Source organism: Hippoglossus stenolepis, chromosome 8 (genome assembly GCF_022539355.2).
Source record: "Hippoglossus stenolepis isolate QCI-W04-F060 chromosome 8, HSTE1.2, whole genome shotgun sequence".
NCBI lineage: Eukaryota > Metazoa > Chordata > Actinopteri > Pleuronectiformes > Pleuronectidae > Hippoglossus > Hippoglossus stenolepis.
In genome coordinates this window covers 2,557,961-2,582,543 of record NC_061490.1, presented here as the reverse complement: position 1 = coordinate 2,582,543, position 24,583 = coordinate 2,557,961, and the positions used below count along the sequence as shown (strand labels likewise).

The 24,583-nt window shown below is 40.6% G+C and overlaps 1 protein-coding gene across 2 annotated transcripts in view; it reads right to left on the bottom strand.

Annotated features, from left to right (window-relative positions):
* The window catches only part of LOC118114289 (furin-like protease kpc-1), a 173,044-nt gene that overhangs the window by 39,265 nt on the left and 109,196 nt on the right, over positions 1-24,583 (bottom strand). For both annotated transcript variants that reach the window (XM_035164652.1, XM_035164653.2), the window contains exon 13: positions 14,087-14,200. In XM_035164652.1, coding sequence (XP_035020543.1) covers positions 14,087-14,200 — 114 coding nt within the window. The remainder of the gene's footprint in view (positions 1-14,086; positions 14,201-24,583) is intronic.

Below are 24,583 nucleotides of genomic sequence, written 5' to 3'. Positions count from 1 at the left end.
ATTCACACGTGGTTTACCAAACGCAAACACAATCCCACAAACAGACTAATGCATGGTCTCACATGGACTGTACAGATATGCTCTCACTTTCACAGTGTATGTAATACACACACACACACACACACACACACACACACACACACACACACACACACACACACACACACACACACACACACACACACACAGTCCTGTCAGCTCACAGTAACACCACCAGGCTCCCTGCTGTCCTGTGAATGGGTCACTTCTTCTCCTTCATCTCTCCTATCGCTCCCTCACATCACCTGTTTTCTGTTGAGTTTAGAGTAAGAACAGTTCTCTAGTGCTACAGTAGCTGGATAGGTCTGTAACGCTCTGACCGCAGCTTTTGTGATAGTGGATTTTCAAGGGTTATGAGTTGAAAGGGTGACTACTGATGTGGTAAAACCAAAAGGCCTGGATTCGGTTGGTTTTGGTTTTTACATTACATTTCATTTAGCGGATGCTTTTATCCAAAACGACTTACAATAAGTGCATTCAACCACGAGGGTACAAACCCAGAACAGCAAGAATCAAGTAGGTACAATTTGCTTCAAAAAAGCCAAACTACAACCACATTGCACTTCATGGAGCGGACTAAAATCTTTTGTATGACTTACTTACATTCTGTTGTCATCACCTACGTGGGCTGCATCTATGTATACTGACATCTGCGGCTTCCGCTATTGTGTTTGCTAACTTTTTTTGAAGAGTGCACAGAAAAAAGTTGTCTTCCTATTTCAAGAGCGAAAATTAATGAACCTATACACTTAGTTAATTTTGTTGCCACTCGAATTTCATTATGATCTGATGCTTTTGCTAGAATAAAAGTCAGGGGTTTCACCAAATTCAGCTGGATGTATATTTGAGTGTCTGGACAACATTTCATGACAATCCAACCAATTGCTGTTGAGGTGTGCTTCCTCAGAATTCATCTTTATCTATAACAATGTCTCTGATTATATAGTACTATGCCGTCCCTTACATACTGAATGTCAGCCCAGGAATTACCCATTGACAGCATCAATGCAACCATATGGGTATTGTCTTCAGATGCACTGTATAAATGTCAGTTTTGCAGTACTGTTCATTGATGTGACCCTGGAAATACCCTGGCCCCCAACAGACCCCAACCGGCCCTTGTGCATGCCAAATAAAGCCAAAAGAGAGATAGACATATCCTATACTATATATAGAGAAAGACGGGGGGCTGCTAACTCATTTAGTAGCCTGGCCTTGTTTAAAAAAAAGCCCTTAATGACTTTAATTGATCTTTATTGGGTTTAAATAGAGAGGGACACTGGGGGAAACAAGGTTGTGATTCCTGCAGACAGATCAGAGGTGAGTGGGATCAGGCAAAGATGGATGGGTGGGAGGGGACTGAGAATACAAAAAAGAGGAAACAATAGAAGACAGCGAACAAGAGCCTTTACAGATAAGTAACACAACACAGTCTTACTGTTCGACACAAACGTGGAGAATGTAATGAAGTTACACACAATGTAGACAGTAAAGATATGTTCAGGAAAAATACGAGGCAAGTTTTGAAGCAGCTTGAATCCATACAAAGACAATAGAATGAAAGTTAGTAAATGAAAATGGATGCAAGAACTGATTCGCAGACACTGTAGAGCATGTTTGAGCAAAAAATCGTAGTTATTCCCCAGAACTTTATAAATCAACTTCATAAACTAACAGAGATCAGAGGAAGAAGGGTGCAGGCTCCAGAAAAGTGATTGAAGTGAAACAGGAAGAACTGGAGTTCCTGGAGAGTTCTGAAATTAGAAGGAGGCCCAGATGCAAACAGATATAGACACACATCCATAAACAGGGCTGACATATCTGATCCTGGCTTATCTCTCTGAACATATTCTACAATTATGCCGAATCTGTGGGCGAGGGACAAGATTTTGGTGCTGGTTTCAGTTTCTCGTTTGACCAATCACATTTGAACAGGCTTTGGTTGCCTGCAGGTAAACAGTCCAGAGAGCAAAATAATTGATTGGCATTCATATGCAGGTAGGTGTAAATAGGGATTAGCCAAAATATCGTCTGGAGCTAAACAAAAAGTATCTCTGTTTGTTGGTTGTGTGGAAAAAGGTTTGACTCATTTGTTTAAAAAAATAAAACAAGTAGTTGAAGGGTAAAAGGTGTAAGTCAAACGGAAGACAGAGTCTTGGCCTGGATATCCGCTAAATACTGGAAGCCCCAAAATATTGGCCATTGCCCCCTATTTGTCAGACAATAGCTGATGGGCTTCAAGACAGGTTCCTGGCATTCAGCTAATAACCATATGTAATGCACAAAAAGTCCTGGAAATTGGTGCAAATAGCTTTGCATGTGAAAAGACGCATGTACAGGTATGATGTGAACATAGATTAAAAAGATCACAACATCTCACAGGTCTTCTGGGTAGAGACTGTTCTCCCACAAAAACTGCCCCACAGGTCATTTGTACAGGCAGCTGATAATTACCCATAGTTACAGTTTATTATCATGCAATCATGTGAGATCAGTCTTTTCAGCAAATGCCCCAAAACAACGTGTTTCAATTCAACTGACCAAGAGGAATGGAGGAAGAAAGGTGACATTGTGATACAGTGAAAAAGTGTGTGTATGGAGGAGGCCAGCTTGATTTGTTTCAGAAAACCTGATCAAATCGTTTTTGGGCCTAAAGATAACAACATCTTAGTTTGTTATTTACTTTTCAACAGTAACTTTTTGAACTGTTCATCTGTGGCACATGTCTTCCTGCTGTGGAGGTGAAAATTCAGAAAATGCTCCTATATTATTTGTTTAATATATATATATATATATATATATACATCGATTCAGTTAAGTTAATTTCATTGTACAATACAACATTTTTTTAATCTACGAGAACTCAAACTGTAAACTAGGAATGGAAACCTTTCACTTGGTCGAGATAACAAATTTTGGTTGGATAATACATTGTCCAAGAAATTATTGTAATAAATGATATTATTGTCATAATTTTGAAACCATTTTCATACCACTGATATCATGATATTATAGCATGATCATGCAAGTACAACCTTTCAAAGAGCAATTAACTTTGAATTCTAAGGAATAGTCAGTCTGACATTGGACTTATAATAAAAAATATAAAAATATCCTAATTAAATAAAATAGAAATAGAAAATAAACCCAACACGACAAGCCTAATAAACTCTTGAGCGAATTAAGCAAACACAAAGTAAACTTCAGTACTGTTCAGGTCCTAATAACTTCAATCAATCAATCAATCAAATTGATTTTGTACAGCCCATATTCACAAATCACAACTTTTCTCATGGGCCTTCAACAAGGTGTGACATCCTCTGTCCTTAACCCTCAACAAGAGTAAGGAAAAACAAAAAAAACAAAGAAATGAACTTGTGATTAGTGTTGGTGTATAATTTTGCAGCAGCGGAACGTAGCAGAAAGCCTGTATTCACACTTTTTGTCGCCACTCTTCTTAAACTAATTTGATATTCCGCCTCGTTCAACATTCTTGCTCATATCTGCTTCACTGTCCGTTAGTCTGTGTGTGAGTGAGTGGGGGCGGGGCTGGTCCGGGCCTGTGTGTGTGAGTGTGAGTGTTAACTCTGCCTGGCTCCCAGACTCAGAAGAGATGAGAGAGGTGACACAACTCACTAAAATACACATAGACACACCAGCTAAATGTTAGGCGCACTTATTTATATACAGATATTTGGTTGCATGTGCGATATGCAAAAATGTTACCAGCGTAAACACTGATTAGAGGGTAGGGACCAATCACATATACAGTTATTTACATCTCAAAATCTGCCGTTCACAAATCCCTGAAATTAGAGGGACATTTTGTGGAGTCCAGTCCAGAGAAGGAATGCCCGAGAAAAAATATATCATGGACTCTTGGTGTCTCTCAGCCAAACTACAGTAGAAACCTCAACAGTTTATCTAGCAATTTAGCTGTTATTGACAGTGACAGAGGAGATGGACTGAAAACATGGAGAGAGAGAGAGAGAGAGAGAGAGAGAGAGAGAGAGAGAGGAGAATGACATGCAACAAAGATCTTAATCTGAACCAAACCTCAGATGTCGTGCTTAGTTGTTATTGTGTGTGTTTTAACCACCAGGCCATGAGGAAGTCTGACTGATGATCTGTTTAAAACAAACCAGAGTAAAATATTTTGTTAAATGCTGAGTCTTAAAACCTTCACTTTAACTTACACTATAAACCATCGCACATTGTGGAAAGTGTTGGATTTCTTTCAATAACATTTTTAATGAGATAAAGTATATTTTGATTTGATGCAACACAACTTAATTTTAACCGATTAAAAAAATAATATATTACAACACATGTAGAAACTGTCCAGTTAATATTGTCACTGTAAAGTCACGTATCATGAATGCAACTCGTGTCTACTTCTGAAAAAATGTGTGCAGCCACAGGATCAGCCAGTCAAACTGTACCACTGACACTAAAACATTTCTCCTTGACTCCTGTTACCTCTCTTTCATTCTACTTAGAATGTGTAGTGAATGTAAGCAATAAGGATTTATCCTCCTAAAATAAAAAAATATAATAAAGCAACTTTATTCTACAAATAAAAAAGGTAAAAAAAAAACAGTGCTGAAGTGGAGATCCCTGTCTCCACTGCGGCTCATCCCCTTCCAGTCCCCTCATCCAGCCCATCATCCATCCCTTCCTCTATCCATCGCAGTGTTTGTGTTTCAAGCGGGGGGAGCCGGCTGACCCCTGACCTCGGCCTAATGAGAGCGATAACGAGGATTAAAAGGGGGTGACTGGAAGGTGTCTGAGAGTGGGGTTTAAACAATTACACTGGGCTGCCAACATGCCTTTCTTCATGACTCAGGAAATTACAGTCTGCCTCTTTCTCCCCCTCACACACTCTTTCAGTCAGCACACAAAAGAAAGGGCTTATGGAAAATAATAAATTATCTCGGGGCCACGTTAACTTGGATGTAAATCGCCGGGCAATTATGTTTTAATAGCCCTTAAAGAGAATGAGTAATTGGGTTGACACTACTGGGGTTGATCAGGCTCACCCATCTCTCTCCCTTTGTGCCCACTGGAAGTGAGCTGTGCGTCTATGTGTTGGTCAGCCTGCAGCAGCACTGTATCGTGTTAGTTAGACTGTGAAACACTGTAACAGAGGCATCAGGGATGATGGATCCTGATGACCATGTCAACACATTAAATCTCACAAGCCAATCAATGTTGTCATTTTTTATAACGTTCCATTTTCTCTTTGACAAATTTCTCAGTGGTGTTTTATTTGTCTATTCAGCTGTTGTTGGCCTCTTGTGCTTTTTTTTAAGGGTAATGCCGGTATTTTTTCTATCTGGGCCGTATGTTTAAAAATGTGGGTGTGTAAATGCGACAATTTAATTTTGAGGGGCAACAGAAACAGTCCACAAAATGTCCACTAAAAGTGTTTTTTTTTCACTGATAAGAGGCTCTTATTATTATTTGCCAAGAACATTAGACATCTCTCATTGAAGGATTTGTCACAAAATACTGGAATTCCCCTTTTAGCCATTTTTATTTCAGTCAGTGGGATGTAACATAGAGCATGTAGCATTGTATCTCTTTATCTATCCAAAAATATATAATCCTATGTATTTTTACATTCATACTGAATGTTATGGTTTTGGGACAATGGGAGGAGGCACAAATGAAAATAAAGTTTAAAGTGTATGATTTATAAAAGAAAAACAACAACTTAAGAAAGCTGGTGACAAAAATCTGAAAGACTTCCATGTATTTACTTTGAAAATATTCCTGCACAACTTCTGCACAAGGCACCAGGCTTCAATATCAGAAAACGTCATTTAGAATAAACTTTGCCTAATTTCTGAATATTGAATATTTGTCAGACGACTGTAGAAGAAAGCTTCTCTTCTCCTTCTAACTGTGGCAGACCTCCGATGCTGTACGTTGTGTTATGTGTCAGTCAGGTGAAAAAACAAACTGAATGCTAGTGCAAAAGGAAAAGTGTAGATTTGTAATGTATTCACATAGTTTTACAAAATAGATTTTTATACAGTAATTTCCTTATGTTTGATGGTGTAGGTGTGTTGGTATCTGTAGACGTCTGATGAGCTTTCCCCCTTATATGTGCCTATACCAACACATGAACAAACGCACACATGCACACAAAGAGGTACACAGCACCATGGCCAGCTCCCTTTGACCCCTGACCTCTGACACCTGTGGATGATCTGTGGGTCTCTGGATATGGCCACTAGTGGGGGAGGAGGGGGCCAGAGCCATGTGTGGAGGAAAGAGATCACAATGGGCCAAACCTGGTGAGCCGAGAACCACCAGATGAGACTGGAACAACACAAACAGCAGGGGAAGAATGAGAGAGAGAGAGAGAGAGAGAGAGAGAGAGAGAGAGAGAGAGAGAGAGAGAGAGAGAGAGAGAGAGAGAGGGACAGAGACAGAGAGAGAGACAGAGAGAGAGACAGAGAGAGAGAAAAGGAGGCACAAACAAATAAATTAAAACAAAAAAACTGTGATAGAGATCTGAGGCTAGAAGAAGGAAATAATCAAAATCCTCGGCAGGATGTCAGACCTAACTGCAATGAACAAGCAAATGGTGGGATAAACCTATATTTATCTCCTCTTACTTTCATCTCGGGAGGAAGACAAACAGGGTAAGAAATTGATCAGATGAGCATCTGTTAGACTTGGCAACAGTCACGAGTCTACAGAGACAGTTTTTAAAGCCCATTTTTCAATCTTATCTCCATTACTGTCAACACAGAAGAGGCACTGTCAATAAGGACTGTTCCACAGTAAAAGAAGAAAAAGGAGCGCTGTATATGCAAATGCAGGCAACTGGACCTTATTTATTTACCCCCTTCTTCCTTTCAGATAGATGTTCTCTCATTTCTGCCGCCACAGGATGTGCTTGATGTGGAGTAAAGGAGTAGAAAGTAGATGAAATTAAAGGGACGTCAATAGCATATAGCTACACCATCCTTAGGTTACTACATACCCTTGCAGAAACATAATAGAAGTCACCAACTAGGGGTTCTTCAAGTGCTGATACTAGAGCGGCATGTTAGTGCTGCTTCCAGTTTCACTGTTAGTTAGTTGCCCTGTTAGAGGTCAGGTCAGTAAGACCCTGCACAGCCTGCACAGACCGCTAGCATGCTCTCATACTCTGTATGTGAGTTCAGACTGAATTAGGGCTGCAACTTTTAAAAGTTAGATTAGTTTTTTAAGCAGCGTACTTCACTCTTAATATTAACCCCTTGTGATTTTGCCAGTGTCCTCAGCCACTCACTGTTTTAATGGAGGATCAAAATAGGGAATTCAGTTTAAAATAAAACCCAAAACACAAGGTGGTATGTTGGTGTGGTCATAGTGCTGCATGTTGCAGGGAAAAGCTGAAATATGATCGGAGAAATTCACTCTGAACACTACATCCATTACAATTAAGGCTTATTAGACACCAACACAGTGGCTAGCACAAGACAAATCTTAAACTGTGAAACATTATTATGACATACAGCAATTTATCATCAGCGCACACATTCATAAAATATACAATTTGAATTATAGTTTATGTTATAGAGTTATGTACAAGGCATGTGCACCAGTGCAAGATAACCCTGTGTCTTTTTAACTGAACTCTGCAGAGAACTCATTGAAAAGAATGAGGCGCGGCGACATTTTAAGGAATCTATATAAAATACAATATCATTTCTGTGTTGAATGTTATAACACTTACTCGTTCGGCAAGTAACCAGTGCAGACCTCCAAACCTGGCTGGCTACTGTGGACAATTCAGGGCTCCCTGGCAAACTCAAGGCCTGGATTTACCAACACAGAATCCGACCTTGACTGCTCTGGCCACTGCTAATCTCTCATGGTCAGAACACCAAGCTTCAGCAGTGTGGTGAAGGAGTTCAAGGTCACCTGCGCCAGAGAAGTCCCGCTCTACCAGACTCTGTGTATCACAGAGCCATAACTCATTTTTGTATTTTCTTGTATCCAAGAAATTTTCTCCTTGTGCTCAGTCCCAATACCTTAAGTTGTGTTGTGACAACTTTCAGCGTCTTCACATAAAAATGTGATCAGAATCTTGTGTGTCAGTAATTAAGAAAATTAACTCATTACACTGATTAAAAAATGCAATCTGGACCACATTACATTGCTTACAAAACATTTAGCTTATTGGTGGTTTACAAATGTAATTTCTAAGAGACAGCGTTCACATTTGGGATGTTTGACATTAATACTGTTGCATCTATCTACTCACTGACAGTCAATGATAAATCAGTGTATGAATTGAGAACATGCATAAGAACATGATTGGCCACTTCAATGAAAAAGTATAGTGTTATTTATATTAAGATAAAATAAGATCTTGTCAGGGAAGGTGTTATTGTTTGTGGGTGATGTGTCTGTCCTCAGAGAGGAACATCCATCATATCAGAAGGGTTTCACAGTGACAGGACCCTCCTGATAAGAGACACACACACACACACACACACACACACACACACACACACACACACACACACACACACACACACACACACACACACACACACACACACACACACACACACACACACACACACACACACACACACACACACACACTCTCCTATGTTGTGCTGTGGAGCACCTGATGATGTGGCTCGTGTTAGTGTGTCGCTCGGTATCCTCTCTATCTGCACCTCCTATCCCCTCTGTGTTCCTCACCGTGGCTCTTTTTATTCCCTCCTGAGTCACCCATGTCGCTCGGGGACAAGGAGAACGTGGCGGTTTCCCTGGATCAAAAATTTACGAGCAATTAAAAGTCGGCCGACGCCCGGCATTCATCAGCCCTGCGTGCTGCTGCCAGGCTGGGTGAGGGGGACTTGCAGTAAACCACAGGCTATATACTTTTATATCTGTTTTCCCTCCAAAGAGGGAAGGTTATGACAAAATTATGTTTTACTGTCCCCGGTTTCTAGAGCGATGTAGACATTTTTCATGGAAGTGGCTTGATGGAGGTCAGAGCCCCTGGAAGAGAGGCACAGATAGAGAAGTGCGTGTTGTGTTTATGTTGGATGATTTTTTTAAACCCCAGACAGAAGCCTTTAACACAATAGGAATAACATAGTATCTGCTCCTCTGGTCGATCAGTTACTGAGGGAAAATGACCTAATTACTCTGTTGTTTATTACTGCAGAGCTCTGATTTATTTCCCTGCGCTGATGTAATTTCAACACAGCAACACTGAGTCTTTCTCTTCAACAACAGCAGCATTTTGCTGTATTCACACACACATACACACTCATGCACAATGATCCATTGCGACACACCTAATACACAAAAAAATACGCAAACACTCATACATCAACAAAGTCACTCTTTCACTTTTCCTGGCTCCTCGCGACAGGCCCAGGCTCATTTGCATCCTTAATTGTGTTGTAATGTACTTTTAATTTGAAAATGGAGGCAATTAATTATTTTGATATGGAGCAAAATGCAGCAAATGTAAACATTCTAATAGTTCTCTGTGAACGGAGGATCATTTTTCAAAAGAGGGATTGAATCTTATCTCATTTTTTAATGCCACACCAGTTTTTTTTAAGATACCATTTCACCACTCATGCATTCTCCTTGATATTCACTTTGTCTTTGCAGCGAGGGCAGCGTTTCTTTGATCTATTCCACCGCTGTTATTTTCTATCTAAATCTCCCACAGGATAATTACTGTAGTTTCACCTATGCTATCAGAGGAGATTAAATGAAATTAAGCCTGTTTGGACGTTCTGCTTCTTCTCCGTACGCCATCCCTCTGGTGCAAAGCCGCTAACATCAGACTCTCCACTTTCTATTTCTGGGTCAGAGAGGCTTCAAGTGGAGATGTGAATCGCAGATTAATTTTTTCTTTTTTTCCCCCCTCTGTCGACCATGTGATCAATAGGTGTCAGTGTTCAAAGGGTGCAGAGCAATGCCGCAGGAGAGGAGAGGAGAGGAGAGGAGGAGAGGAGAGGAGAGGAGAGGAGAGGAGAGGAAGAGATCCATTTGTACAGGCCCTGGAAAAAACTGACACTTTCACTCCCTCAACCTGATAAACTCACCACAGAGAGGAACAGGATGGATGCGTGTTATTTTTCCCCCCTCTTTCCCTCACGTCTCCAATACCTTTCCTCCCTCACTCCCTTCCTCTCTCTCACACACACACACATTTTCTGTCCTCATATCTTTATCCCCCACTCAACCACCACTCCTCACCCCTATCGATTCCGCTCTCTCCCCCTTTTGATTCTCCTGAGGGTGCTGGGAGCTCGCTGACATCACAGCCGGCGTTGGCAACAACCTATAAATTATGACTGACAAGGCTTTGCGCCAATAAAAGCACCACCATATTTCATGCACAGTAAATCTGATTGCAGATTGCTCTGGCGTGTGGTGGCTGACATGTTTATTGTCGTCACAGTGGTGGGAGCAGAGGATGGAGGGGTATAGCGGGTGGGGTCGCACCACAACATCAGAGTTTTCTAAAGCTCAAGTCTATATGGAGAGGTCAAACAGATGGGAACTCTGGGATGCGGGCGACCCCTTCCACCGACCCAACAACCTCTTAAATCCCAGGACACACACACCCACATTCACATATATGCACACACACACATCAATATATACATGCACATGTATACAACTCACCCATGATCTATAAGGCAGCTATTTTTTCCTGCAGCTTTTACAAAGCCATGCAGTTGCTGCCCTCTCTGCAACCACCTGTCCTCAATCCACACACACTCCCCAGTGAAACGTTTTTCAAAAGTTATAATCAACATCTCTATTGAGTCTTCAGTTTTAAACAGAGACCGTGTAACTTTTAAAGACTAATTACTTTGTCAGGTATTTAGTGTCAATCCCACACACAATTAATAACCTTGCTGGAGACTGTATGTTAATCCTCAGCTGAAAATAGTCCCCCACCTATTAAGCCTGTTTGAGTTATGTTCTCTAAAAACCACACTGACCAGCTGTTACTTGTGTCTTCACCAAGAACCAACTGGGTTGCAGACACATACTGAGCGAGGATTGTGTTGTATTCAGGGGTTTTACTGACAATAAGATACAATATTATTTGATCCTGTAGGAATTAACATGATTTAACAGTATGAAATAATTTTTCTTTTTCTGCCACACTGTGTATTGAAATAATGGTTGGTTTAATAAGTCTATAAAAAATCTGGATTGCTTTGTTTTCATCACAGTGTATATGTAATGTCGGTATACTGTAGATAGAATAATGCTACCTGGTCATAGTAAAGGAACACTACATTTCCTTAGGTACTGTACAAGATACTTTTGCTGGATTATTTAAATTTTCTGCTACTTTTCACATCTACTTCCAATTTTCAGATCAAGACTTATTTATAATTAGAAAATATGACACACTGTTATTAAACTAGTCCTGTTGAGCATAATGAAATACATTTTTACTTCTAAGTCAAGATTTTAAATGTTCACTTCATGTTTTGCCTCCATTTGTGATAATTTAATAATTGAATTTATTAAATTGAATAATTAATCAACACGATAATGTGTTTTTCACTTTGATAAAGTGTGACTTGTTAGAGTCTCTTTTGACTGTCACTGATCAGGCTAAGTTTTCAATTTGTTCCGAACAAGCTGCCAGAAACTTACATTTATTGCTCAGGGAACAGCTCCTTTTAGGAAATATTCCCACACAAAACATAACCTTTAACACACCATTGTGTTTACTGGCAAGAGGCTGTAGAAAGACGTCCACTTTCCAGGAAATATTTACTAGCATCTAATAAATCAAGCCACAAACAAAGCAGTCTATGTTTTACACCACAATTCTTGTATCTGTCTTTATTGAGGTGCCCTCATGTACTTTGGACCTCTAAAGAACCTCTCTTCTTCAGTAACCCCAACCTAAGCATTCAGTGTTATCTTCAATTTCCTTAAACATGGATCCTCTTATTACAGATATCATATCTAATCTTTAACGTATTGTAACAACCTCATTGATGGTAAGTGACCCTGTGCTCATTGCACTGTCTAGTCCATCCGTCCTCGCCCATGCAATAAACCATTCTTCATAATTAGCGTGGCCGCCGCAGTATGATCAGGGCATTACAAGTCCTCTGCCACAGCCCCTAAATGGACAGATTTCAACAGACGCCCGCTGGTGTGATCGGCATCATTATATTTTAATTAATCCATTCTTCTCACAGCAACACAGTAATTACAATCTATTTTATGACACGGCATGCTGCGAAAGAGGGGATGGAGGAGAGAAATGGGAAGGCAGCGAGAGGGAATAATACAGAGAAAAAGAAGGGGAGAGGAAGGACGGGGGAGAAGAAAGTACAAAGAGAAGTGAGGACAGAGAGTCAGAGCCAGGATGAAGGAAGGAAATGTTAAGGTGAGTGAGACAGAGAGCAGAGGTAAAACATCACAAACGCTATGACTGATTACCAATATGTCATCGCCTGGCTGACATTGTAAAAGCATTGTAAAAGCGTTTATACGATGTCTGGAGGAGCACAGGGCTCTCTCTCTCTCTCTCTCTCTCTCTCTCTCTCTCTCTCTCTCTCTCTCTCTCTCTCAGATTCATGCTTCATACAGCGAAAGCGAGAGAAGCTCCATTTCCTCCAGCCTCAGTCTGTATAAATCAGAGCAGGTACAGACACTCAGACATGCTGTGGGTGTGATAATAACATTAGAGGATTACAATGACACTCCTCCCTGGACAAGATCACCTGTCTCAACTGTCATAAAACAGACTGCTGCTTTTTGTGGTTGAAGCGCTTTATATGAGGCGAGAGTGTGTAGGTTTGTGCACCTTTAAGTGTTGTGTGTCTGTGTGTGTGTGTGTGTGTGTGTGTGTGTGTGTGTGTGTGTGCACGCAAAGAAATCACAGAAGTGAGGTGGACGATGCCTGATCGTCACAGATCGTTTTACTTGAGTGAACTCATGGGTAGTGCTTTATTCCTTCAGCTTTATGCATACGTCCATTACTCTAAGTTAATTTGAGCTTATTTTATTGTAAGAATATTAATTTAACAAAGTAATTTAACTATTTTGTGTTACAGAGGCTCAAAAAGTATGTCCCTGAAAGCTTGAGGTGGTTCAAATAGGCTATTTAATGTGGCTGAAATTATCCCAGCTAGAGATAATATAGGGATAATTACAGTAATCATACATTTTACAACCACATCCACTGCATTGCCATGTACACTGTAGGGACGTAAACTGTTCAATCATTAATATCCTCTTATGGAGAAAATCTATACAGACAGATAATGAAGCTATTAAGAAACATGTCCTAAATGTACACCTTTATTTTGTTCCATACAAGCTGCCAAGAACTTACTGTATATTTATTGCTTAGGGAACAGCTCCTTTTAGGAAATAGTCCCACACTAAACAAGACCTTTAACACACCAATGTGTCTACTGGCAGTGGGGTGTAGAAGGATGTTGAGGTGGTTCAAATAGGCTATTTAATGTAGCTGAAATTATCCGAGGTAGAGATCATATAGGGATAATTACTGTAATCTTACATTTCACATTTGGATCAACACATAGAATAATTTTTAAAAAGCATAGTGAGAGAGTTACATGATATAGAATAACACTCTCGTATCATGTACCCACCGGCTTGTTAGCTCAGCTAAGCACAAAGAATGATAACATGGGGAACAGCTATAGGGTTAGTTATGGTTATACAGGGGTTATGTACCTGGCTATTTCTCAGATGGGTTCAGTGAATTCCTGAAAGCTTTGCTGGTAGCCCAAACCTCGCAGTAACAGAGTCTTATATTTACCAGACGTGAGTGACTCTGAGGATTATTGCTCCAAAGAGACAAAAGTAAACTTGACAGGCACATGTTGCTGAGAAGGCCATAGCAACAGGTCAATAAGGTTTTCAGCCACACATAGTGGCTTAAAGGAACAAGACTACTCATGTTAAGGTTTGATTTATGAATACACCAATCTGTTTACATGTAAGCCTCATTTAATTAGTGTGCAGAAAGGGCACAGATGTGTCACAGTACCTATGGTGAACATGGTATCCTGCTGCGTTGATGTTCCAGCCGGGCTCTTCGGGGTCGGGGATCTTTGCTGTCCTGGCGATCAGATGCTGAACATCCCTCCACGTCAGCTCAGGACTGGGGCAAGGGACATAAAACAGAATAGCATCAAAACGCATCCTTCCTTCTGCCCCTGCTCTACACCAACTGAAACCACAGAGGAAGCACTTCAACTCTGTGTGATACTCTGAGAAGAGACCTGCCGAGAGCTCAACACAAGCTCCCGTTTTGTGCAGAAAGTGGCTGGAGGACTGTTTTATGGGGCTTACATTCTCTCAGCCCTGCATGTAAAGCTTACACTGTATTAATGCTAAGGTTTATTGATACATAAACTGCTGAGCTGAGACACGGCCATACCTTTTACAGCAGGTCCTCTAGACATAAAAGCACCTGTTTAAGTCAAGCTTAAGGTTTTAATAATGGTGTCACTGAAAAATTGTGAATCCAACAAAGAATATTTGAGACTTCAACAAAAGAGCCTAGAGAGTTGGATGTAGAAAAAGTCTTCTTTTTAATCCCAGGCAGGGGAATTCTAATAGAGCGGACTCAAGTGTCATGTCAAGCAATATACTAATGGAATCCAATTAAGACCTTTAAACTGCACAGAGAGCTGGAGGATATTAGCTCAGTTTTCTGTAACAAAAGACCAAAGGGTCGTCAACGAGGGCTTTTACTGGATATAAAAAGCATAAAGGAAATTGGGTTTTTCTGCTTTATCCACTCATTATTGTTCCCTAAGAAAATGACTTGAATGGAGTCTAAGAAAACCGCTTGGCCACCCATTCTGAACAGCTTTTTTCTACTTCTGTGAAAAAAAGCCTCCACTGTCTGCCTCTGTACATCTGTACGTGCACAGTCCTCTCTCCACTACAGGAGCACAACAAAAGGTGATTAAAGGTGTACCACACAGTTAAAGCTAATTCCCCCTATCACTAATGACATGACTGCAATTCATTCCGCATGTCTCTTCAGTCACGCTGAGCTATATCTTCCTTCTGTATGGCAAAAATTTGCATAAAGATGTAAAGAAAAAAAATCACAAGTGGCCTTTTCATTACGGTGCTTTTGGGTGTTAGACATCTCAGGAAATATGAGGCAAAGATATAAACAGATTTATTCCATCCACGTATTGGAAAAAACGAAGCAGAACAAAAAGTGAGGAGAGAAGCTTTCATTAGCAGCATAAAACAAAACCCCGGCAAGCAGCGAGAGCAGGCAGCTAAAACAACATGATAGGAATAATACCAGTAACACTAATAATAGACAGATAGAATGAAGCAAAACACAACACACAAACAATTATTTTAAGCTTTGATTTCAAAGGGATCGGAGTGTGTGTAGGGAGGGGATAGGCTTTGTACTTTTGAACTGTTGCTGCTCACTGCGTGTGTCTGTGTGTACGAGTGTGCGTTCTGTATTATACATTAGCGGCAGCAGCGTGATTCTGTTGTGTGCACTCCCCCACCTCCATCATCATCAGCAGCAGCAGCAGCACCACCACCACCATCACCCCTCTGGTGGAATCAGAGAAAGCCCCGCGGCCCCGGCTGGTTTGCATAAAGCAAACAAAATTAAATTTGCTTTGCTAAATCAAAGCATGTATGGTATTCCAAGCCGCTCTCTCTGGGACAAATTACTTCAAACGGCCTCCTTTGTATCATAACAGAATAAAAAAAAATCAGCCCAATCAGCGGCTCTCCAAAACCCTCGTCTCGGGAATTAATTATTGAACCGAGGGCTTTTCTCTCTCCTAGCAGTCCGCGACACAGATCTACAGTATATATTTTGGAAAAGTCATTTTGCTCTTTAAAACACTTGGCCGAGAACTCGGTTAACTGCCGTCCCTCTCTCTCCTTCAGGGTTTTCACTTCACTTTGCCACACAGCCCCTGAAACGATGTGAACAGGTTTTAAGCCACAAAATGGATCCGAAAAACTCCCGACCAGCGTCTACCAGAGTGCTGCAAATTCAGACGTATTGCTCATGCTGTAATGGACTTAAGATGAACTGAGCTGTTAATGTGTGGGGGAACGTTCACTTATAGGTAACACAATATTTTTCTCTGCACTATCAATGCTGGAACATTTGTTTCTCTTCTTGGAGGTTTTGATGCAAGAAAAGCCATTATATATGGAATAACATGAGACATAACATAAGACATTTTCTTGTCATTTACTGTCGGCAGTATTGAATTAATATTCCCCTAAATATTTTAGACACATCACATATGATTAATATAAGCTTGTTGTCAGTATTCAAATTCTATGGTTTCAAGCTTTGCTTGATATTCTCTTTAGTGTTTTGTTTTCTAATACACAGAAATACAATTTAACCGACCTGGTAATGTTAACTGTTACACATACTTTTAAGTAATAAAGTTTACACAGTTTGCATTGTCAACATATGCAACAAGATGTGCCATGTACATGGTTTCACTGTATACTTCAATATGAATGGCTCCGATAATATGACAGTTAGACAACTATTCCTGGTATCTTGCTCCTCTCTCTCCCCCTCTCCCACCCCTCTCTCTCTTCTCTCCTCTCTTCCTCATTTTTCTCTGCTCACCCCAACCGGTCGAGGCAGATGGCCGCCCACACTGGTTCTGGCAGTGGTTTTCTTAAGATAATGAGGGACTTTTTTTACGTTCGCCAAAGTGCTGCTCTTTGTGGGAACGACCTTAAAAAGGAAAGTACCTTGAGATAACGTATTTTATGATTCGGCGCTACGCAAATAAATTGAATTGAATAATAATATAATATAAAGCATGAATCTAAAGAAAGTAGAAAGATTTCAGCTTCAGCCTCTGGTCGTACAAGAAAGTTGCACAGCTGCATTCCTTCACATTTTGTGACATAAGGTTGCCTTCAAAGGCAGATTGTGTCACAGCGGCACAGCTAGACTCCTTCAAAAGTGGCTGACAAATGCGTACTTTCATCCCTGAGAAACGAAAGGACGGGCGGATCCTTCCCAGCCCAACCTACCCCAGGATTGCGCTTCAGTGGCAAACCATTTTTCAAAGAGGTAATGGCGCCGGTAAGCGACAGCACTGCCGATGCTTGAGTATCTTCAACTCAACTGAACAGGTAACGGTGCACATATTGAAAAACAAGGGCATTCAAACTTTCTCAGGGTGTTTAACTGCAGAGTTGTTTCTAAAAAATATATAGATTTCCTCCTGTGGTCGTTAATAACAGATAATAAGAATAAACTATGATGAAATAACATCAAAACTTAAAAAATTGAACAAAGCCTAATGAGTCATATTGTCAACGAATGTCTCCCTCTGTCAGCGTCTCCCTCTGAAGGATAAACAGCAACACAAGGAGCTGCAGAGGGAACTAACACCAGTGTTAAAACGACAAAATAAAAGCATGTTGTCAAGCACACGCACAAATAACACATCTGAGCTGCAGGGGCAGAGTGGAACAATATATGAGCCTCCTCCAGAGCCTCACAGCCTTCATCCCCTCGCCAAGGCTCACAAAGCAGCACAGCAGCCGTCACAGTGAGCACACAACTGTTTACAAATCCCCAGTTAATAGGATCAGGCCTCATTGACTGGGCTGCTCCGATGTGTCTGATGTAATCTATTAGCTGTATGATAGTCAGTGTCTCAGTCCAATCGATAACCCTGGGCCTCCATATTGCTCCACTGTGGACTGTTACTCCTCTTTAGTGCTGCTTAGAATGCAGGCTTAGTGACTATAAAGTGTGTGTGTGTGTGTGTGTGTGTGTGTGTGTGTGTGTGTGTGTGTGTGTGTGTGTGTGTGTGTGTGTGTGTGTGTGTGCGCAGTGGGAGCTGTGTGACCGTGCTTAAGGAACATGTGTGCATAATACTGCGTTATATACTGCAGTTTGAATGTGTGCAATGTTAAATCATAAAACATACATAAGCTGATACTGGGCAGATGTAAATTCGGTATCACTTTAATGAATATGTGAGAGTTGTGTAATTATGTTGGCATTTGTAATATTCATGCACGTATACACGTATGGATCGCATGTCTGGAGGTGCACGTGTGTGTGTGTGTGTGTGTGTGTGTGTGTGTGTGTGTGTGTGTGTGTGTGTGTGTGTGTGTGTGTGTGTGTGTGTGTGTGTGTGTGTGTGTGTGTGTGTGTGTATAGGCACTGCGTTTTTGTGTGTGTGGGAGTATGTCTGTAGCTTGTGTAACTGGGTTTCCAATTAAGTTGAACCACAGGCCGGATCAATGCTAGTCCTCTGTGTGCAGGAATGAGCAGCCCTGGGCCCTCAGAGCATGGCCCACGAATAATTTATCACTCACACTGGGCCCAGGCAAAAAGGAGGAGGAGGACGAGGAGGACGAGGAGGAGGAGGAGTCAGAGAGCGCAAGGACAAAGTGTCCAGCCCAGGGGAGAGAGCATGAGAGACGGGCAATCGAGGGGACAGAAAGATGGAAGGGTGACGAAAGAAAGGGCGAGATCAGGACCCGAAGGAAAACACTGTCAGCTCACAGCCGTTTAGAAGCATCACACTCAACACTTTTCTGTAAACAACAATCAAAAATGAAATTCTGTAAAGAACATAAGCCATATAATTATTTTTTACCATAATATACTGTATATTTGCTCATGCTGAGAGTAGAAGGCAGAAGACAATATTTATTGTGTGATTCATCTAAAATATTTCAACAGCTTTTTAATTGTGACATATATAATGAATTCTACAACTTTTTTATCATGACATATTACTGCATAAAGTCCTGCAAGTGAATTTGAGACTGATACAATTGTCCCACTGTCCCAATTTTCCCATTCAGCAGCCATGTTGTTTTAAAAGCAAATACACTCAGTAGCGTAGTAATTTTATTTTGAAGGGTGCATTATCTAAATAGAAATATTTGTGCCCACATAGCACAATGTGCTTGTTACTCACATAGGGAGGCACAGCAGTACTCCCTATTTATTTGACAAATATTCAAATTGATACAAAAGGTGTTTTAACAGACCCTTTTCCTCTGCAGAGAGGTGTTCTCTCTTACTACCTGGCAAGTCCACACAATAACAGTAATCTAACAACGTGCAAATGTACCTGGCCTCTGAAGAGAATGGGACATGGCACCCTGATTGTTTTTAACACCCACAATTAACCAAGATACCCACAACAACTCTTTTGAGCAATGAGACTGATGCTGCAACTATTTGCAATGGATTTGTCTTTCAGCTAAATGACAATATCAGCATGCAAAAATGCAGATAATAGCATAAAAAAAATGTTTATGTTGATATGTTTATGACCATGTTCACATTTTTGATTAATGTGTTAGCATGATAATTTGCCAAATAAGTCCAGAACACAGAATATAGTTGAGGCTTATGGGATTGTCCAGTGTTGCAGATATTTCATCATGTGACAACATTTTAGGAAAAATCTAATTTTTGACCGGATGATGACACTGGATGAAAAAGTCAAGAAATTACCAGGTATTACAGTAAATCTGTGGTTACCAAATTTCATGGCATTCCATCCATTAGTCAATATAATTTAATATATATATATATATATAATTAAATGAATAATATAAAAACTCTAAACCTCAAATGTCAACATCAAGGTGGCAGTGGTTGTGGATCACCAAAATCAGCAGCATTCATCCACTTAGCACAATGAATGATTGAAAAAAAAAAAAAATCAAAAACAAATCAGGGCAATCTACACAATATTGTTGGGATTTTTCAGTTTGAAAATGTTCACAGTTCCACAAATCAGAAAGATGATGGGTGAATGACGACTGAAGGTCTTGACAGACTGATAGAGAGTCATATCTTTAGAGTGTGTACATTGCCGGCAAATACTTATAAAACAAAATTAAAAGAAATATTAAATACTTGCAGTTTATTGGCCTGAAAAGGTCCAATTTATCACCTGAGCAGCCAATAAATGAACTATCATCAGCTTCATTAAAACTTTACTTGCAGCCAGAAGAGACATTGACTTTCATTCAGGTTTTTTACTGATGCTCAGCTTGTTCAATTTCCCTCTTCTTTTCTTTTTGTCAAACAGTAACTGAAGGAGATATCAATAACAGTGGAGCTAATTAGTCAGTGGGGTATAATGTGTTGGTACAAGAACAGCAGCACTTTAAACCTCACTGTCTCATCCTACCCAGCGTATCTTCTGCTTGGACACTTCCCATTAAGATCTTCTGCCGAGCCACATCGCAGCATTGTTTGAAGGGCAGAGACATACGCAAATTACATACACATGAGAAGGCCAATCACCCACTGCCTTATGTCCAATAACATGTGTAGATGAGCACACACAGGAAAGCATAGAAACACTCAGAGACACATAGACAACACCCACTGTGGTACAACTACACACATAGAGAGCTTCCCCACCCTCCCTGTACAGCTTCAGAGTCCAAATGTTCCCGTCATCTCTGTCCTTAGTTTGTCTCTATTAATCTCACAGTAGCGAGGCTTGGACTGGTTAGACGCCGCACATCGCTCTGTAATCTTCTCTTAATGTGCTGCACTCTAAGCCTAAGTGAACCCATTTGGAGCGACTGTGAGCAGACTGTGATTCCTTGCATGTTATCTGAACAAGTGTAACTAATGGGTTTATCAATTAGGCCAAGTCCAATAACTGCATGCCTGCAATCGCCTTTAAATACACTCCACCAGCATAGCCCTGATTTCTGCACCTAATGAGTGCACACATGCGCTCACACACGCACGCACGCACACACGCACACATGCATGCACACACACGAGCATGCACATGCACGCACACACACACGGTCACACATACTAGTGTGTGTTTGCATGACTGTGAGACCGTGGGCAGTTTGCATCTTGTGTCTTTATTTGAGTGTTAATATGTCTGTGTGTGCCAGAGGGAGCATGTGTGTCTCTGACTCTATGGTTTAGCTTTGAGAGCTAACTATATATATATATATATATACATATATGTATATGTTAAATGTGCATATGTGTGCACTTCTACCATTTGTGTGTGTGAGTGTAAATCCTTACGCACCTACAAAATTTAGTAGTCGGTGTGCATGAATACTATATTAAGTTAAGTTGAGTTGGTACACAGCCTTAATGCATTGCACTTGTGTGACTAGTATGTATGCAGTTTTTGTGTATTGAAAAGAGGAGATGGTCTTGATGTGTAATATTTACAATGTCCCAAATATCTTATGACATTTAGAAATGCTACACAGCAACCAAAAATTCTTCTGTCAGATAATTAATTGGAAATACTATACAAATGTGCAGCACTGTATGACAGTGAGCATTAAACTGTTTAGACAGAGAAAGCTCTGAGTGACTTCAGGTTGGAAGCAGCCACATTAATTTAACACAGTGGCCTTAGTCTTTAGTTCCAATATAAACTAGATTGACACACAGCAGAGTGCAGACCTCCTAGGCCCATAGTTATCTGTACTCTAAATATATCGGAATTTTACTCTGCAATATCTCTTGAGAAATTCACAAAAATCTTTAAAAAATCCCAAACAAGAGTTATCAGGGGAGGACATATCCACTCTTATTAAGTCATTTTGAATCAATTCTTATCAGAAATGGAAATAGGTGTAAATCTCAGAATTACTTCCTAGCTGCAGTTAGCATTGTAACACAATAACCATAATCAACATGACGGCCCAACAACTCACACCTGGGAACAGCCCCACCCTGGTGGTCCGGCTGAGAGGCGAGTGGGTGTGTCGATGACGTTTCTGACACGTTACAGACGCAAAGTATAAAAAACAATAAAGAACACAAATATCTCAGGATGAAAAAGAGGAGCCATGCGTAGAAGACACTTCTCATTGTGACTGGCTGGCTGTGCAGAGGTAAGAAAAAAGGTTTGGACAAAAATCCAAAACAAGCGTCATCAGGGATGACATATCCACTGAATGAGAACTTAAACAACAAATGATAACTTCATCAACTCGAAAGGTTGCTTGTAAATTAAATTGGAGCTCAGTAGAGCGCATACCTCAGTCCTCTAAATATATATCCGATTTTTTTCATCAAGATCTCTGCGTTGTTTCTTCAGAAATTCATGAAAATGTAAGAAATGTATCGTATCTCTCAACGTTAAAGAAAATGAAAAGCCTCCCTAATCACACTCCAAATGTTAATGTGTTCTTCCTTGACCCATACTCCCCCCTTCCAACAATTTTCAATTCAGGTTTTGCATAATTCTGCAGACAGACAAACCAGCAGCAATGAAAACGTAGCCTACTTGGCAGAGGTAACCACTGTTAAGTGCATTATCTTCTGTATAGTTAAAGAACGAAGGGCCATACAGTAAAGTCCATTAACAACCTGTATTTACAAAGATGAGTTGTTGAATAATGTAAGTGTCCCATTTTTATTCACAGTTAGCATTGAGCACTTGAGGTGAATACATTTTATGTCTCACTAAAGCATTAAATGTCTCAACTGACCAACAGGTTAAAAGAGTGTCTGGGGTGACAGAGGAGACAATCCATCTTCGCGGATAGACCAAACACACTTAGAATTAACAGAAAGGTACAAATCAGAGAGAATACGGCAGGATAAAATCAAATGTTCAGCTCCTTTCTAGAAAATGGACAGACATGCTGGGGGATGAGAGAAACAGAGATAAAGTGACAGAGGGGCTGACATTGTGATCAAGTGAACAAACATTCTGAGACAGAAAGACTGTCGTACTGGATGAGTGAGGAATTGATTTGCCCTGATGGTTTGTTGGACAGCCGTCACGGCGGATGGAAGAAGTCAGATGGAAACACAGAGAGACAGACAGGCCAAGATTGTCAGAGACAGACACTGACACTGTTGGGGCAGTAACACACTGGAGGACATTCTGATAATCTGGACATGCACCTGCTGTGCTCCCATTTAGGCCCTCTGCTATTTTTTATCAACATCGTATGTTGTAATTTCCCCTGCTGCCAGCAGAAAACCTTCTCATTACACTGGAGATGAAAAAGGGAAGCCTGGTAGCCTAGTGGTTAAGACACATACCATATTATCCCTGATTCAATTCCAGCCACAGACCTTTGTTGCATGTTCTCACCTCACTTTCCCCATGATCCCTACATTAAGGCTGTTCTTCATTATATCACTAAATCCTGCTGAGAATCTCATTGTAAAGACCGAGTCTCAAGTCTAAGAGGCTTTGAGCTAATGTCAGAATGCTAATAGTGGGCATGTTGTCATGTGATTAGCAGTGCAATGTTCACAGCGTTCATCATCATTATCATCATCATCATCATGCTAAAATTCTAAACAATTTTTGTTGTTGTTGTTAAATTATCATTTTAATAATTTGACGATTCCTCAAATTATTCCTGGACCACTCTGGGGTGTCACATAACCCAGGTTGGAAACAATTGCTTAAATTTGATGTAATTGTACTCCAGTTTAAATGTAGTTTTAGAATTACTGATTAAAGTGTAATTCTGGAGACATTGCTTGGCATGTAATTACTACAATAAGAATCCAATGTATCTTCATGTCTGTATAAACAAATGCTTTAGTGCTGGTGAATGTTCTAGATGAGGCAGATTGTTTCTGATGAATGGGGATCAGAGCGAAAAAAACCTCTAGGTTTGCTCTGTGCTAAAATATATGAGTGTTCGTGTTTGTGTGAAATGTGGGGAAAAAGAGTGAGACACAGAATGAACAAGTGTGAGAAACAGACAAAGAGAGAGAGAGAGACCGAGAAAGATATACAGACAGAGAGAGAGATGCCAGCTCCATAAAGACGTGACCAGAATGCTGCCGATCTGAGCGAGAGAGGTGATATATAGTTAAGTCAGTAGCAGCGGGTCACGACAAAGCCTTTAACAGTAATGTCCTGGGAGTCGCCTTGCCCAGGGGACCCGCGCTCCATTTTACAGCCGAGCGACTGAGACTGAGACGCCGTGGCACGACAGCTGGAGCAGTAAAGCCAGCCTCTAGTACCATCCATAACATGAAGGAGGCGTAGACGTCGCTGATACCACCACAAAACACCAGGCCCGAGGCCACACCGACAGCTGGCGAGTTAAGAGGGCTGAAGAAAAAAGGGGGCTTGGGAAATGGTAGGAAGTGGCAAGCGAGACAAAGGAGGGAGAGGAAGGGAAAAAAAGAGTAAAGGAGATATATCTGCAGATTTAGACAGACACAGAGGGAAAGAAGGGGTGGGAGAAAAAGATGATTTACATCAAAGGAAGAGTTAAAAAAACAAATGGGGAGGAGAGACATGGTGGGAAATGCTCATAGATACAGGAAGTAGGATTTAGCACTGAAATATAAAGTCAACTCCTTGAGTAACTTATTTGACAATTTGGGGAAAATTAATCTTCAGTCTATTACTGTGTAATCTTTAACATAAAACCACTGATCCAAGTGCTAAAAACCAGATCAACTGGACTTGGTTGAGTTTCTTGAAGACGTTTCGCCTCTCATCCAAGAGGCTTCTTCAGTTCAAACTGACTGAGAATCTCCACAGAC